This window comes from Mauremys mutica, chromosome 6 (genome assembly GCF_020497125.1).
Source record: "Mauremys mutica isolate MM-2020 ecotype Southern chromosome 6, ASM2049712v1, whole genome shotgun sequence".
NCBI lineage: Eukaryota > Metazoa > Chordata > Testudines > Geoemydidae > Mauremys > Mauremys mutica.
The window spans coordinates 21264484-21280097 of record NC_059077.1 but is presented as its reverse complement, the minus strand read 5'-3'; the positions used below and the strand labels follow the sequence as shown (position 1 = coordinate 21280097).

At 44.9% G+C, this 15614-nt stretch overlaps 1 protein-coding gene across 2 annotated transcripts in view; it reads left to right on the top strand.

The window, feature by feature from the left end:
* The window catches only part of CCBE1 (collagen and calcium binding EGF domains 1), a 195248-nt gene that overhangs the window by 150499 nt on the left and 29135 nt on the right, over positions 1 to 15614 (top strand). For both annotated transcript variants that reach the window (XM_045022473.1, XM_045022472.1), the window contains one exon: positions 9163 to 9215. In XM_045022473.1, the coding sequence (XP_044878408.1) occupies positions 9163 to 9215 (53 nt within the window). The remainder of the gene's footprint in view (positions 1 to 9162; positions 9216 to 15614) is intronic.

Below are 15614 nucleotides of genomic sequence, written 5' to 3'. Positions count from 1 at the left end.
GCACAGCAGGTTCACTTGCAGTTCTTGCTGAAACTCTGATCTGTGAGATAGCGCACAGGTTGTTGTGAGTTCATGTTATGATATTCTTTGAGTAGGTCTGGTGGTGAATTTTCTGATGAATTTTTTTTCAATGGAAAATTGGGTTTTCGATTAAATGAAAATGTTCATGGAATATAGCCTTGAAAATTTGGATTTTTCACTGGAAAACCCCAAATGTGAAAATTTTCCTCTGAAAACCTGAAGTGTTTTGGTTTTTGACAGGTTTTGGTTGAAAATTTTCCAGTGTTTTGGGGAAAAAAGGCAAAGTTTGCCACTGAATTTTGATGAAAATGTGTTTTGTTTTCATCAAGACGTTCCATCGAGAAAAATACTAATTTCTGACCAGCTCTGTGAGATGTGGCCTCTTACTACATTAATGATGGATACCTGGAAATGGATGAATATAATATCCATCTAAGGCCAGGTACACACTTTCAATTAGAATGTTATAGAATGCTGACAGCTGTAGAATTATGACACCTCCCTGATACTGCGACTCTTTTAATATTTCAGGTGCCAGATTTTGGGAGATGGGGACTTATGCAGTCTTCACTCAGGAGAAACTCCTATTTAAAACAGTGCTTTTCCTGAATGAATACTACCTCATTGAGCTCATGGAAACCTGGAAAACTGACAGGAAACCGTTGATACAACATTTTCTGATAGGTAAAGCACCCTGTTAGATGATATGAAAGGCAGGTGTGCTAAAAAGTTACCGCTGTTTGGAAATAGAACTTAATAATGAACCAAGCTAATTTCACAGCAGACCCACTACTGTTTCACATTCTGAGGCAGCTAAATATTGTCCCCTGTATTTGATTCACACTTAAATGTACAACTACCTAGCAACAGGTCTGAAGAAAACTGTTCAGTGTTTAAAAAGATCAGTAGCAGCCTGCTTGCCTCTCATTATGTATCATGAGATGATAATTATGCAATGTTGATTAGAAATGTCAGCCAGGTTCTGAAAATAAGTTTTACCATTGAAGTCCCTCTGTTAATAATCAACTTAAGTGTCAGTTATTTTGATAAATTGATTTTCAGGAATGTAGTTGGCCTAAAGAATGTCAAGGTCATCAAGAATATATCCCACGCTGTGTTACTTAGACTTAGAGATGTAATATGATATTCAGGCCAGCAAGTACTGTAGTATTGTATTTTCTGTGTATGAACCCTAACCTGTCAGATCCTCTTGCAAACTTGTGTCAAATTAATGTTTGCTATTTAGAAAAGTCATGTATCAAGAAAAGAAGCCGATATTCTGAATTGGGAATTTACTGCTAAGGGATTGTATGGGGAGATAATGCAGTTTCTGAGGCCTCCTTAGGTCCTTTTTGTGCCATTCCCTCATATGGGACTTAAAGGTACCATGCAGAGGAGCAGGGATAATCCAGAGGAGAGGGAGAACAGAAGTTACTGATCTCCCGTCTCATAAAACAAGACTAAGGGGACATTCAGTAAAATTAAATGGTGAGAAATTCAGAAGTGAGAGAAGGAAATACTTTTTTTTGCACATTGTGGAATTAAGCTGTGGAACTCATTGCCTCACTAAGGCCAAGAACCTAACAACATTGAAAAATTGATTGGCTGTTTATCTGGATACCAAGAATACCCAGTAGTTATAATGCATGACAACGGACATTCTGGAAGAAATACTAAATGTCGTGCTTCAGGGCATAAACCAATATCTAACTATTAGCGATCAGGACATGACCTATATAGGGGAAAACTGTCCCACATCTGCCTATCACGGGGTTTTTGCATTTTCCTTACAAGATCTGGAACTGGCCACTAACAGAGATGGGATAGGGGTTAGATAGACTTTGGGTCTGGTCCAGTGTCACAATGCTTCTTATGTCGGGGAACCTCCCTTACCCCCAGTAGCATGAAGAGTCACTGCCCGCTCATTATTATTATTATATTTATGGACCAGGATCCCATGGTGGTAGGTGTTGTCCAAACACAGAACAAAGACAGTCCCTGCCCCAAGAAGCTTACAATGTAAGTATCGGACAAGAGACAATAGCTGGATACAGACGGATAAAAAGATGGGACGGAACAAGGAAACAAGGAAACAGTATTGGTCAGCATGATCGACTCTGGTCTCAGCACACCAGCAGCCTAACTGTTGTCAAGTTTTTATAGACGTCACAGTCAATGAGAGTTCTGCGCATCTGGCACATTCTGGGGTGGGAAGGAGTTTGAACAGGGCAGGAGAACGAGCTAATATAATAATCCAGAAGGGAAGATACGTTAGCTTTAGATTTACACAGTTTAGCTTGCAAAAAACCCACAAGTATTTGATTTAGGAGGATAGGACCCAAACCTGAAAGGTACTGAGCATTCTGACCCTGATCCGGCAAAGCATGTGCATAGATTTAAGCATCTGAGTAGTTTGTTCCATTCTCTACCACTACCAGCTGGTTTCTTCACTGGTATGTGCCTATACTGCCTACAAGGAGATGGTGCTGTCAGTCTCGCCCTATCCTGAAGAGGAAAGGAGATGACTGTGCATTTGGAAAGCCGTCTGCATAGCTTGAAGCATCTGAACAGCCTCTCTGATGCACCTTTGAACTTTTTCCTCTTCATTTGTTTGTCTTGAAGATAAAACTTCACAGCAGTGTTTGTAGTGAAGTCTAATGAGGACCAGTGTTTGCATAACAAGACAAAGCTTCCCCTGCAGCCGTCCAAACTTCATTAAATTTAATTTATATTCTGGCTAATCTTTGAAAGTGTATAAAATGTGCGGCCAAAGTTTGTTTTTACATAGTTTGGAATAATATATTGTTTGTTTTAAATGGTCAGTTGCAACTGATAGTTGTTTTAAATGCAACATAATGATATATTGTGATGAACTCTGGGTCGCCTAGGGGATGCATTTGTGTCATTGACTTCCATTGCGTTAGCATTCTCCTGGCTCAATTATACGTTTAAGGAGGAAAACAGAAGAGTGATTACTTCTTAGCTTACCAGACACTTCACTTCAGCACGTCTGCAAAACATTCTAGAGTCCATATCTCTAAAATCCACAAGCTTTCAAAAACCAGATTAAGTCACTTAATTTAAATTTAATTCCACAGGAGGTTGAATGACAGGTTACTTCTGGGTAAGCTGTGCTGGCAGTCCACAAGCAATAGAAAATATCACTCAGTCTCGGCCCTTAGTAGCGCTCTAATAGAGGACTGTAAAGATTGTATCCATTAGTATGTATTCAGAAATGCTATCAAGAAACTTGGAAGCTTATTGTAGTTGTGCCATACAAAATAGAAGCAGAGAAATAACACCATATGTTTAAATGTGATTTCACACTAGCCTATAAGAAACACATGTTTTCCCTACACCCAGAACTTTCTCATGTAGTGAGCAGCTCAAGAAATTTTACACCATATAGAAAGTGTTAATATTTAAGTGTCCCTGTTTCTAGAACATTCTAAGTGCCCTATTAATCTTTCTGTAGTTAAAATATCTCATTTATTTAATTGGTCATCTTTTCAGAGTTCTTTGAAATGTGGGAAATGAATTATAACATTTAATCTTGTGTGTACGACTAGCTGAGATATAGGCCCTTCAGTCAGTTTACTTTAGAGTGACAGATGCTTGGAAACGCTCTATGGCATGTCATGAAAGTTATGATCATGGTTGTTTACATGTATAGCTCCAGAAGTATATCATGTGCTTTCCACACAAAGGCATAAGTTGTCCATGATTTTCAAAAGGGACTAATGATTTTGAGTTGCTCAGTGTTTGGATGCACGATGTTAGAGCCCTGATTTTCAGACGGTGGGGTGCTCATCGCTTTCCAAAAATCAGACCCTTTTAAAGTGTCTCAAGTAGAAGCCAAGAAGCTGAGGCACCAATAATCACTAGTCACTTTTGAAAATCTTGGCTAAGGACCCTGCCTTAGAACTGGCTGAATAAAGATCCAAAATACTCTTGCTTTACAAAATAGTACCAGGTTGTTTTCAACAGGTATCTTCTCGTCCAAACTTCCATACCTTCCATGATTTTTTTTTTGTAATTGAGATGCTCTCCATAAACTTCCCCACTTCTCTCCAAACACTCACCTATTAAAAGCACAGTCATCCAGCCTAAATAAGAGACACAGAAAGCCCTGACTGCGGCAGAGCAGAGGGACAGGATGCTCAGAGCTTTTAGGGGCCTAAGAACTTTGCTTTTCCACTTAGGCCTGGTCTACACCAGGAGTTTATGTTGAATTTAGCAGCGTTAATTCGAATTAACCCTGCACCCGTCCACACAGCGAAGCTATTTAGTTCGACATAGAGGTCTCTTTAGTTTGATTTCTGTACTCCTCCCCGACGAAGGGAGTAGCGCTAAATTCGACATGGCCATGTCGAATTAGGCTAGGTGTGGATGGAATTCGACGCTAATAGCTCCAGGAGCTATCCCACAGTGCACCACTCTGTTGACGCTCTGGACAGCAGTCCGAGCTCGGATGCTCTGACCAGCCACACAGGATAAGCCCGGGAAAATTTGAATTCCTTTTCCTGTCTGGCCAATTTGAATCTCATTTCCTGTTTGGACATCGGGGCGAGCTCAGCAGCACTGGCAGCGATGCAGAGCTCTCCAGCAAAGGAGTCCATGCAATCTCAGAATAGAAAGAGGGCCCCAGCATGGACTGACCGGGAAGTCTTGAATCTGATCGCTGTGTGGGGCGATGAGTCTGTGCTTTCGGAGCTGCACTCCAAAAAACGGAATGCAAAGACCTACGAGAAGGTCTCCAAAGCCATGGCAGACAGAGGATACAGCCGGGATACAACGCAGTGCCGCGTGAAAATCAAGGACCTGAGACAAGGCTACCAAAAAATCAAAGTGGCAAACGGACGCTCCGGATCCCAGCCCCAGACATGCCGCTTCTATGAGGCACTGCATGCCATTCTTGGTGGGTCTGCCACCACTGCCCCACCAGTGACCGTGGACTCTGACGATGGGATAGTGTCGACGGCCGGTTCCTCGGAGATGTTCGTGGACGGGGAAGATGAGGAAGGAGATGAGGAGGACGAGGCAGTCGACAGCGCTTACAGCGCTGATTTCCCTGACAGCCAGGATCTCTTCATCACCCTCACGGAGATCCCCTACCAACCCTCCCCGGCCGTTAACCCGGACCCTGAATCAGGGGAAGGATCAGTCGGTAAGTGCTTTAAACATGTAAACATTTATTTCTAACAGAACAGGAATATTAACTATGCGAAAAGAAGGTCAATACATATGGGGATAGAACAGAAATCCTCTTGGGAGATCTCCACGAAGCTCTCCTGGAGGTAATCGAAAAGCCTACACATGAGGTTCCTGGGGAGAGCTGCCTTATTGGGTGCTCCGTGGTAGCACACTTTTCCGCGCCAGGCTATCATCAGGTACTCTGGGAGCATTGCCTCCACAAGCATGGCAGCATAGGCCCCCGGTTTGTGCTGGCTTTCACGCAGCATGCGCTCTCTATCTCTTTCAGTGATCCTCCTCAGGGTGATCTCGCTCGGCGACTCTTGCATTGAATTAGGTGAATTAGGGTAATGTTAGTATTGGGAATGCTTCACTGTTCCTTTGCGCAACAATAAGCGTCGGTTTACAGCCACGTGGTGGAGGCTGCAGAGGGGCAGCATACAGGGATCTTTCCCGGTGACAGCCATGAGGGGGTGGAACAGGGGCAGAGTTCATGCTTTCCGGATTGCCTGCAGCAGGAGGGCACTGCTATACATTAAGTTTTAAGCAGCCAAAAGTCTACGGCTTACCATGCCTGCCTGCTCCACGGATTCTGCTGTCCTGCCCCGCTTGTCTGATCTCCAGTGCAAGACCCCAGGCAATGAATGCGAAGGCCGAAAATTCGAACTTGTCCTGAGTGCTCATGAGAGAGGTGCTGTGCATGGTCTTGTTCACAGAGACAAACTAGACTATGTTCATTGTTCGCAAAAATGTATCTTTGTAAGGAATTCACTCCCTTTTTCCCATCACACAGCTGAGACTGTCTCCCGACCTGCCCCAGCATCCCCCTCACAGAGGCTGGCAAAGATTAGGCGGCGAAAGAAAAGGACATGGGACGAGATGTTCGCTGAACTTATGGGCTGCTCCCGAGCCGAGGCGGCCCAGCAGAGCCAGTGGAGGGAGAACCTCTCTCAGTACCAGCACTCACACAGCGAACGGGAGGACAGGTGGCATCAAGAAGACCAGCAGGCGACTCAAACGCTGCTTGGACTAATGAGGGAGCAAACGGACACGCTCCGGCACCTTGTGGATGTTTTGCAGGACCGCAGGCAGGAGGACAGAGCCCCCCTGCAGTGTATCTGCAACCGCCCTCCCCCGCCACAAAGTCCCATACCCCCCTCACCCAAAGTAACAAGAAGGAGGGGAGCCAGGGGCCGTGAAAACTGTCACTCCACCCCTGCAGAGTGCTCAATTACCAAAAAGCTCTCATTCCCTAAATTTTGAGAAGTCCTTCCCTTCCTGACTCACCCAAGCCCCAATCCCAGTTTCATCCCCTAACTGTCTAGTTAATTATTAAAAATACTTTGCTGTTAATTACTGTTTCCGTCATGTTCTTGTACAGAAGACTGTGTTTGAAGGAGGGAGGAAGGGGGTTGGTAATTGCATAGGACAGTCACCTTTACCAGGGTGCAGACACTGGGGCAGGATCAGCAGCAGGTCACACACACAGTGCAGTGAGTAGGCACCCTGGTTGGTCTGGGAGGTGGTTTTCATGTTCTGTGTGGGTGGGGGGTACGTGACTTTGTGGCGGGGGAGGGTGGTTACAGATCTTATGCAGCGGTCCTTGTCCTGGACCACAGAGCCACGCAGCAGGGGAATCTGTAACTGTTTTCACCCTGCTGCAAGGTCACGTAGCCCCCGCACACAGAGTCCCAAAAGGAGGGATGGCAGGCTCCGTTGAAACAACCAGACCGGCACTGCAGACTGCTCTAGGAGCAGGAGCCTGTCATTCCTCGAGTTTAGAAGCGGTCTTTACATCACTACACACCCTACCCACCACAGTCTGCATCTCAGTTTCAACCCTTTAATGCGAAGTCATTAATAGAGAAAACGTTGTTAATTAACAATGTTCCATGTATTTTATTTTTAAACGTGTGTTGGAAGGGGGGAAACGGGGTGAACGGGGTATGTAACCGCAGATCGAAGTCAACAGTAACTGGGTAAAGAAACAGGGGCAGGTTCAGCTTCTCTGTAAAGAAACTGAACAGTCACAGGTCACGCTGCTCACTGAGGAACCTAGCTTTCAAAGCCTCCCGGATGCACAGTGCTTCCCGCTGGGCTCTTCTAATCGCACGGCTGTCTGGTTGACCGTAATCAGCAGCCAGGCGATTTGCCTCAACCTCCCATCCCGCCATAAAGGTCTCCCCCTTGCTCTCACAGAGATTGTGGAGCACACAGCAAGCTGCAATAACAATGGGGATATTGGTTTCGCTGAGATCCGAGCGAGTCAGTAAGCTTCGCCATCTCCCCTTGAGACGTCCGAAAGCACACTCCACCACCATTCTGCACTTGCTCAGCCGGTAGTTGAAGAGTTCCTTGTCACTGTCCAAGGCGCCTGTATAGGGCTTCATGAGCCAGGGCATTAGCGGGTAGGCTGGGTCCCCGAGGATCACTATAGGCAGCTGCACATCCCCAACAGTTATTTTGTGGTCCGGGAAGAAACTACCTTCCTGCAGGCGTTTAAACAGACCTGAGTTCCTGAACACACGCGCGTCATGAACCTTGCCCGGCCACCCGACGTTGATGTTGGTAAAACGTCCCCTATGGTCCGCCAGTGCTTGCAGCACCATTGAAAAGTAGCCTTTTCGGTTAATATACTGGCTGGCCTGGTGGTCCGGTCCCAGGATAGGGATGTGAGTTCCATCTATAGCCCCACCGCAGTTTGGGAATCCCATCACGGCAAAGCCATCTATGACGACCTGGACGTTTCCCAGGGTCACTACCTTTGAGAGCAGTAGCTCAACGATTGTGTGGGCTACTTGCATCACAGCAACCCCCACGGTAGATTTGCCCACGCCAAAGTGGTTCGCTACTGACCGATAGCTGTCTGGCGTTGCAAGTTTCCAGAGGGCTATGGCCACTCGCTTCTGCACACTCAGGGCTGCTCGCATCCGGGTGTCCTTGCGCTTCAGGGCAGGGGACAGCAACTCACAGAGTTCAAGGAAAGTGCCCTTACGCATGCGAAAGTTTCACAGCCACTGTGATTCATCCCAGACCTGCAGCACTATGCGGTCCCACCAGTCCGTGCTTGTTTCCCGGGCCCAGAATCGCCGTTCCACAGCATGAACATGACCCATTGCCACCATGATGTCCACGGCGCGGGGTCCCATGCTTTGTGAGAGGTCTGTGCCACTCTCACACTTCATGTCCTCACCGCGCTGCTGGAGCCTCCTCGCCCGATTTCTCAGCATCTGACTGTGGAAGAGGTGGACGATAAGGTGTGAGGAGTTGACAACGGCCATAAGTGCAGCGATGATCGCAGCAGGCTCCATGCTCGCAGTGCTGTGGCGTCCGCGCTGTCACTCACCAGAAAAGTGCGCGAACTGATTGCCCACCGGCGGAAGTGACGGTTGAATGATGACAGTTACCCAAAACCACCCTCGACACATTTTTTCTCCCAGCAGGCATTGGGGGCTCTACCCAGAATTCCAATGGGCAGCGGGGACTGCGGGAACTGTGGGATAGCTGCCCACAGTACACCGCTTCCAATGTCGACGCTTGCCCCGTTAGTGTGGACTCACAAAGTCGAATTACTGTCCTTAGTGTGGATACACACGTTTGACTTTGTAAGGTCGATTCCACAAATTCGAGTTAAGTTAAATCGAACTACTCTGGTAGTGTAGACATTAGAGATCAGGATGCATCTAGGATGGAAAAAGGCCTTTCATTCTGAAGTTACCATGGACCATTTGTGCTAGTATGGATCATTTCAAATCTCTCTCTATACCCGGGAATAGAACTCACCAGTTTATTAATCAGTTTTTGAATTAATGGCTTTTTAAATTTATTTTTGAGATCACTTCTCAAATAGAACTTTTAAACCTTTTAAAAAGTTGTTTTTAAAGGCCATATCTCCTTTAAACAGCATTTTTATTTTATTTTATTTTATTTTCTATTTTTGTCTTTCAGGAAAAAATGCTGTAAGGGTTATAAATTTGTTCTTGGACAATGCATCCCCGAAGGTACGTGATTTCATTGTTCTTACCCGTCACATCCCAGTGCCATTAGCCATTTCTCATTTCTTCTGTTTTCTGTGCTGTTAATTTGGGAGAAAATACTGAGTTAACCACAGGCTTGGTTTTCCCTGGTGTGGGATTCATTACCAGAAATAGCAATACGATAAAATTCTGTGTCTTCAAAATATTTCAGCTAGGAAGCTAGGTCTTGGCTCTCCCTACATACATCTGGTTGTATAGATCTTGTGATATGAATTAGTGTACACACAGGGCCATATTCTGCCCTTGAATGTGTGTTGAGAGCCACTTCACCCAGGAGTATTAGTCAGTGCAGCTAGGCCAGCAGCTAATTATTCCTTCTCTCCCAACAGCAGCAGTGCGGAGGCTGGGAGAGGATAGTGCCTCAGAGGGGTGTCTCCCCGGGGTACTCCTGGGGTGGTGCAGCTTAGACATTGCCTCTTACACAGGGCTGTCCCTAAAGGCAATGAGAATTATTCTGCGTAGCTCATGCTGTGGTAAAAGGGAGTCTTCTCTTACAGGCATTAGTGAGTGATGCTAAACCATATTTTGTAAATATAGGTTTTGAATCTCCTGAGTTCAAAGGTCTTCGAACATCTGGATCATCTTTTAGAAAAGAATGAGATGCATTTGCAAGTGAAGCTGTAGCTCATAGACACAACACACAATGCTACTGGCTGACAGGCAGGAATTTTAAAGGGCCTGATCTGAAGCCCATTGACATCACCAGGAGTCTCTCTAGTGATTTCAGTAGGCTTTGGATTAGTCCCTAAAACAGGTATTCACAAAACTGCGTCACATAAGATGTCTCCTCCTCTCACTGACTTTCCTGATGCAGGATCAAGCCATATATGCAGAGCTAAGACTGACTGCAAAGCTGTAAAATCCTCTTGCTGTAGGCATACTCTTTAAGCTGAAAATAAAAAGGCTATGCTGGGTAACACATCAGTACAAGGACAATGCCATACTGGGACCATGGAGTTGGTCAGTGAGGTTCCTTAGTACCAATGTGAACACAAGAACAAATGGATATAAACTGGACACTAGGAAGTTTAGACTTGAAATTAGACGAAGGTTTCTAACCATTAGAGGAGTGAAATTCTGGAACAGCCTTCCAAGGGGAGTAGTGGGGGCAAAAGACATATCTGGCTTTAAGACTAAGCTTGATAAGTTTATGGAGGGGATGGTATGATGGGATAGCCTAATTTTGGCAATTAATTTGGCAATTCATCTTTGATTATCAGCAGGTAAGTATGCCCAGTGGTCTGTGAGGGGATGTTAGATGGGTTGGGATCTGAGTTACTGCAGAGAATTCTTTCCTGGGTGCTGGCTGGTGAGTCTTGCCCACATGCTCAGGGTTTAGCTGATCACCATATTTGGGGTTGGGAAGGAATTTTCCTTCAGGGCAGATTGGCAGAGGCCCTGGAGGTTTTTTTGCCTTCCTCTGTAGCATGGGGCATGGGTCACTTGCTGGAGGATTCTCTGCAATTTGAGGACTTCAATAACTCAGACATAGGTTAGGGGTTTGTTATTGAAGTGGATGGGTGAGATTCTGTGATCAGACTAGATGATCATAATGGTCCTTTCTGACCTTAAAGTCTATGAGATGTAAACATTTTGAAGGGAATAGAGGCAGGGTAATGTCGTTCTTGAGAAACCCAGTGAACTGCTTGTTCTTTGGCTTATACATTCTGGACAACAAGTTCCTCCCAGCTGTGGATCTTACTGCCATTTGCCCCTGGATGAGTGATCTGTTTGTTGTCAGATAACAAAAAATAGTCACCTCCTAAAAATATTGATCCTCGTGCTGTCAGTGTGGTGAGAAATTCAAAGTGCTCCCAGCGCAAGACCCAGCAGAGCTGCTGCAACAATGGGTGATGTTTGAATGAGATCAGTTCAACTTGGTCTGCTTATGTTCATGGTTTTCATTTTGGGCTTTGCCTTTGTGTCTGTGTAGGGAGCTCTTGGTGGGACTGGTTAGCTACAGTGTGAGAGACTCAGACTGAGTAGAAGCATGGAGTTGGATTGAAGAATTTTTTGGTTTTGTAGAATATAGAAAGACGGAAACAGAGACCACAGAGAATGGAAAGAACTCAGGCTCTCTGGAAATCCATCCTCTGGCTTTCTCCAGTAAAATATCCTGTGTCTATAGTGATTATTGACTAAGCATCACAGAGATTGTGGGAGAAGAAACAGGGGTATGGATAACAAAAAAAGCCACAACAAAAGAGAATTGGTGCTTCTAGTTTTGACCTATTCAGATTTAGGTGAACCTGAAAGTAGCTCTTAATTATGACTCCATTGACTTTAGCTAAGCTCTCCCTGGGCTCTGGATCTTAACAAGCTTGGAGAATTTCTTTCTTTAAATGAACTTGTTTGCTGGCTGTGGTTTCTCTACCTCCAGCTCAGCCCTCTTTGTATCCTCCATTAGCCCCCTCTCAACCTGACCTGAGTTTCACCTTGAATTTCACAGACCAAAGGAACAGCGGAAACAGCTGAAACTGTCTGGGGCAATAGCGTATAAACTAGAAACACTATGATTCGGAGAAACTCTTTTAACTTACTCTGTTAAAATGTAACCGCTCCCCGCACATCATTCCATCGTAATCTTGGCAGTATGAGTGTGCTTGAAATGCATATCTCATCACAGGCGCATAAGTATATTACAGATGTCTCAGGTTGTTAGTTTCCTTATTAAAGTATATCTTTGCCTTTTAGCCATTACTGGCAATCACAACACCAAGAAAGCAATTGTAGTACCGTCTTCCTGTGCAACTACCTGTGAGTACAAGGAAGGGCTTGGGAGCTCAGGCAGACTCTGCTCCATCTATTCTATTATGTCTGCAGCAGAAAGACCTGGTTCTCTTTCTGGGGCAGGTGTTTTTTTAAACAGTCTCTCCTCCCTAAGGCAATGGCATTGTCATTGATCTTCAACCTCCTTCCTGTTGTTTCCATCCATTCTCTCTTCCCTGTTCTACCCTCTAAATCCCACATATCCGGCTAGAAGGCAATGCAGTCCAGTGGTCTGTGCATCAGCTTCCCCATTTGTAGAATGGGGATAATGATATTTAGAAAAGCAATTTGAGACTGAGTGCTAAGTACTATTTTTATTACTACAGTTGCCTCTCTGACATCTCCTTCTGCCCCACTTTCTCAAACCAAGCATGTCAAAAATAGAACATTTCATCTTTTCTCCAGAACTTCCTCTCTCTCTGTCTTACTATTCGTGGTTGACAATTCCATTCTCTCTTCCTTCTCTGGGCTCAGCCTAAAGCAAAGTACACATGCTTATAGCCTGGATCAAACATTCAGGGAGTATCCATGGTAGCTTTTACAAATGTGTTCACTACTGTGAGTTTCTTGGCAAAGATTAACTTGAGATAAGAGTCTAGTATAGACAAACCCTGGTCAGATTCTCCTTCCTCAGTATCCCCATTACCAAAAACTCTGCTTCCTCCTTTCTGGTCTCTTTCTTTATCACCTGTCCAGTCTTCAGTCCATCCACATGCTGCAGCTAGAATTATTTATGACCTTTTCTATGCGGTCCCTCCAATACTGATAATATGAAGAGTGATTAACACGATCAGACAGGACAATGCCTGGGATATCCTTATAGTACCAACCTGGCTGAGACAGATTTGGTATTCTTACCTGCTTCACCTATGCGTCCAACCTGCGTTCAAGTTTTCAACCATCCTTTATCTCCTCTCCTAGGGTGCAGATCACATGTTTCACCCCAACTGAGGGGGCCTTCTGCATCAGAGCATTGCTTCTAGAGGGCTCACAAGTTTAGAATCCACCTGCTCAACAGGAGTACAACAAGTATTACTAAACAGCAGAAGAGAGTCAACTAAAATTACCTTCAGAAATAGAAAAGGTTCAACCACTACTGTCACTGTGACAGTGTTGTGCCTGAATCTTCTTTGCCCTCACTCATCTCGGATTACCTGCTGAACTTAAAGAAATCAGGTTATCAGTTATCTCTCTTAAGGTTTATCTGGCTGTAATATCAGCACTTCATCCCCCACTAAAAGGGTTTTCCATATTTGCTCACCCTATATCCTCAAGATTTATTAAGTGTTTAGGGAACCTCTCCCCCAGTTTAAGGATCCTACTCCTACTTGGGATCTCAACCTGTACTTAAGTACCTCATGGGACCTTTGTTTGCTATAGGTTGAACTTGCTCTTTGCTTCAATTATCTATGAAGACGGCCTTTCTAGTAGCCACCACATCAGCTCACAGCGTTGGGGAGAATGGGGCCTTGATGGCAGACCCTCCATTTATAGTATCTTTCAAGGACAAGATATCTTAATGGCCACCCTAAATTCTTACCTAAAGTGCTGTTGGATTTTCATTAACCAGGCCATTCATCTACCAGTATTTTCCCCTAAACCACATATATCTCAGTATGAGACAGATGTTAGATTGGCATTAGCCTCTTATCTAGATAGGACCAAACAATTTTGGAAATCTCTATCACAGAGAGATCCAAGGAGTCCACAATATCTACACAGAGATTTTCAGGAGGGATCTCTGGGTGTATCATCACTTGCAATAACACAGCTGGTGCTCTACTTTCCCCAAGGATAATAGCACACTCTACCAGATCACAGGCACAGCTTTAGTCAAGAACATTCCAGCGTCTTAGAGATGCAAAGCTGCTACACAAGCCTCAGTGCATACTTTCTGTAAACACTATGCCTTGGTCCACAATGCCAGATTTGATGCGATGCTTGGTTGTGCTGTACTGTCTTCAGTCTTAGATTCAATTCCGAAGCTCCTTAAGGGTCCTTAAAGAGATGGGGGGGGGAATTAGCTATGGGAGTGAGCTTCACCATCATGGCTTCCTGGTACCCCAGACCTTCTTGATCCTAACCCTGACCACACCGGGCAAGAGCGAGGGACTCCGATGGCATTGCCCCTCCTCTGGCTCCAGCTGAATACTGAATACCACCTGGGATGAAATGGGATTGGACTTGAACAACAACAAGCTCCAGCCCATTTCAACTAAATTCTTCTGTTTTCCCCAAAAGAACAGATGTTACTATCTTTGATACCCTCTAAGAGACTGTGAAACAAGGGGTGGGGGAGTTTCATGTGGGGATACTGCTCAGGAGGCATCTGAAGCGGAGCACCCGTAGGGACACTATTTGAAGAAGAGGTTACTCACCTTGTGCAGTAACTGTGGTTCTTCAAGATGTGTGTCCCTACGGATGCTCCGCTACCCGCCCTCCTCCTCTCTGCTTTGTACCATGCTTTGTTGGACATTCGGGTAGAGAAGGAACTGAGCGCCGTTCACCCATGCAGCTCTATATACTTTGGTGTGCATGAGGTCGTATAGCACATGCATGGGCCGAACAGACACTGCCAACACAAAATATCCGATTAAGGGCTTGAGAGGCACATGCACACCGGAAGTGGAGCACCATAGGGACACACCTCTTGAAGAACCACAGTTACTGCACAAGGTAACTTCTCTTCAAACACAGCACTGAGTTGGTTTATAGTTAAAATAAAACAAATGTATTAACAAGAGGACATAGGTTAAATGATGCCAAGTAAAAGGAATAAAGTTAGAAAGGGAAACCAGCAAATAAAAGTGAAAACGCATCTAAAAGTCTACAACTAAATTTAGTAAGGTACAGGCTTTGTTCAAGATGCTTTCTCTCACCGGTCTTCCTTCTTCTCAGCCATGGCTGACTTTCCCTCAGTCAGGACCTTCCACAGCAGTACAAGATGCTGGCTTCCCTTGTCTTCCTAGGTGGAAGGTCTTTGCCTAAGCAAGTTTCTCATCTATATTCAGTATGCAGAGACTTCAACCCCTCCACTTGGCAGAAGGACCCATCTTTCTCAACTTGCAAGAGCTCTGTTCCCTTGTGTCTATCTAGTGATGGATGCCAAAGATGGCTTCCGTCTTTGCTTATGTCTTCCAAAGTTCAATGACGTCATTTCAAGAGGCAGGATGACCTCATTCTGTTTTCCTCTTTCTGTGAGCTTCCCATTACCCTGTAGGTAAATAGGGTGTCCATTGTTTTGATTCCACCATGCTTAATTGATATAGGAGACAGGTATATAGCTGTGATGTTCCCACCTATCTGAGAGAGACCTCTTTCTCCTTTTGTTAGACACAGACTGTAAAGACTAATATCAATAGAAATCCATAATTCCTTACGTAGTGTTAACACATACATTTTATGATGGTGTTAATCACCAATGTGTCATTTGCTGGTCGGAGAAGCAAATACACATTCCTTCCTCTAGGGCAGACCTGTTTACCAACTCCCCCTGACATGCCTGGCTTAAGCAAATTTTAGTCATCATTCCTGCCTATATCCATGATTCTTAATACACACCCCATATATACATCATGCAATAATATTAATGAT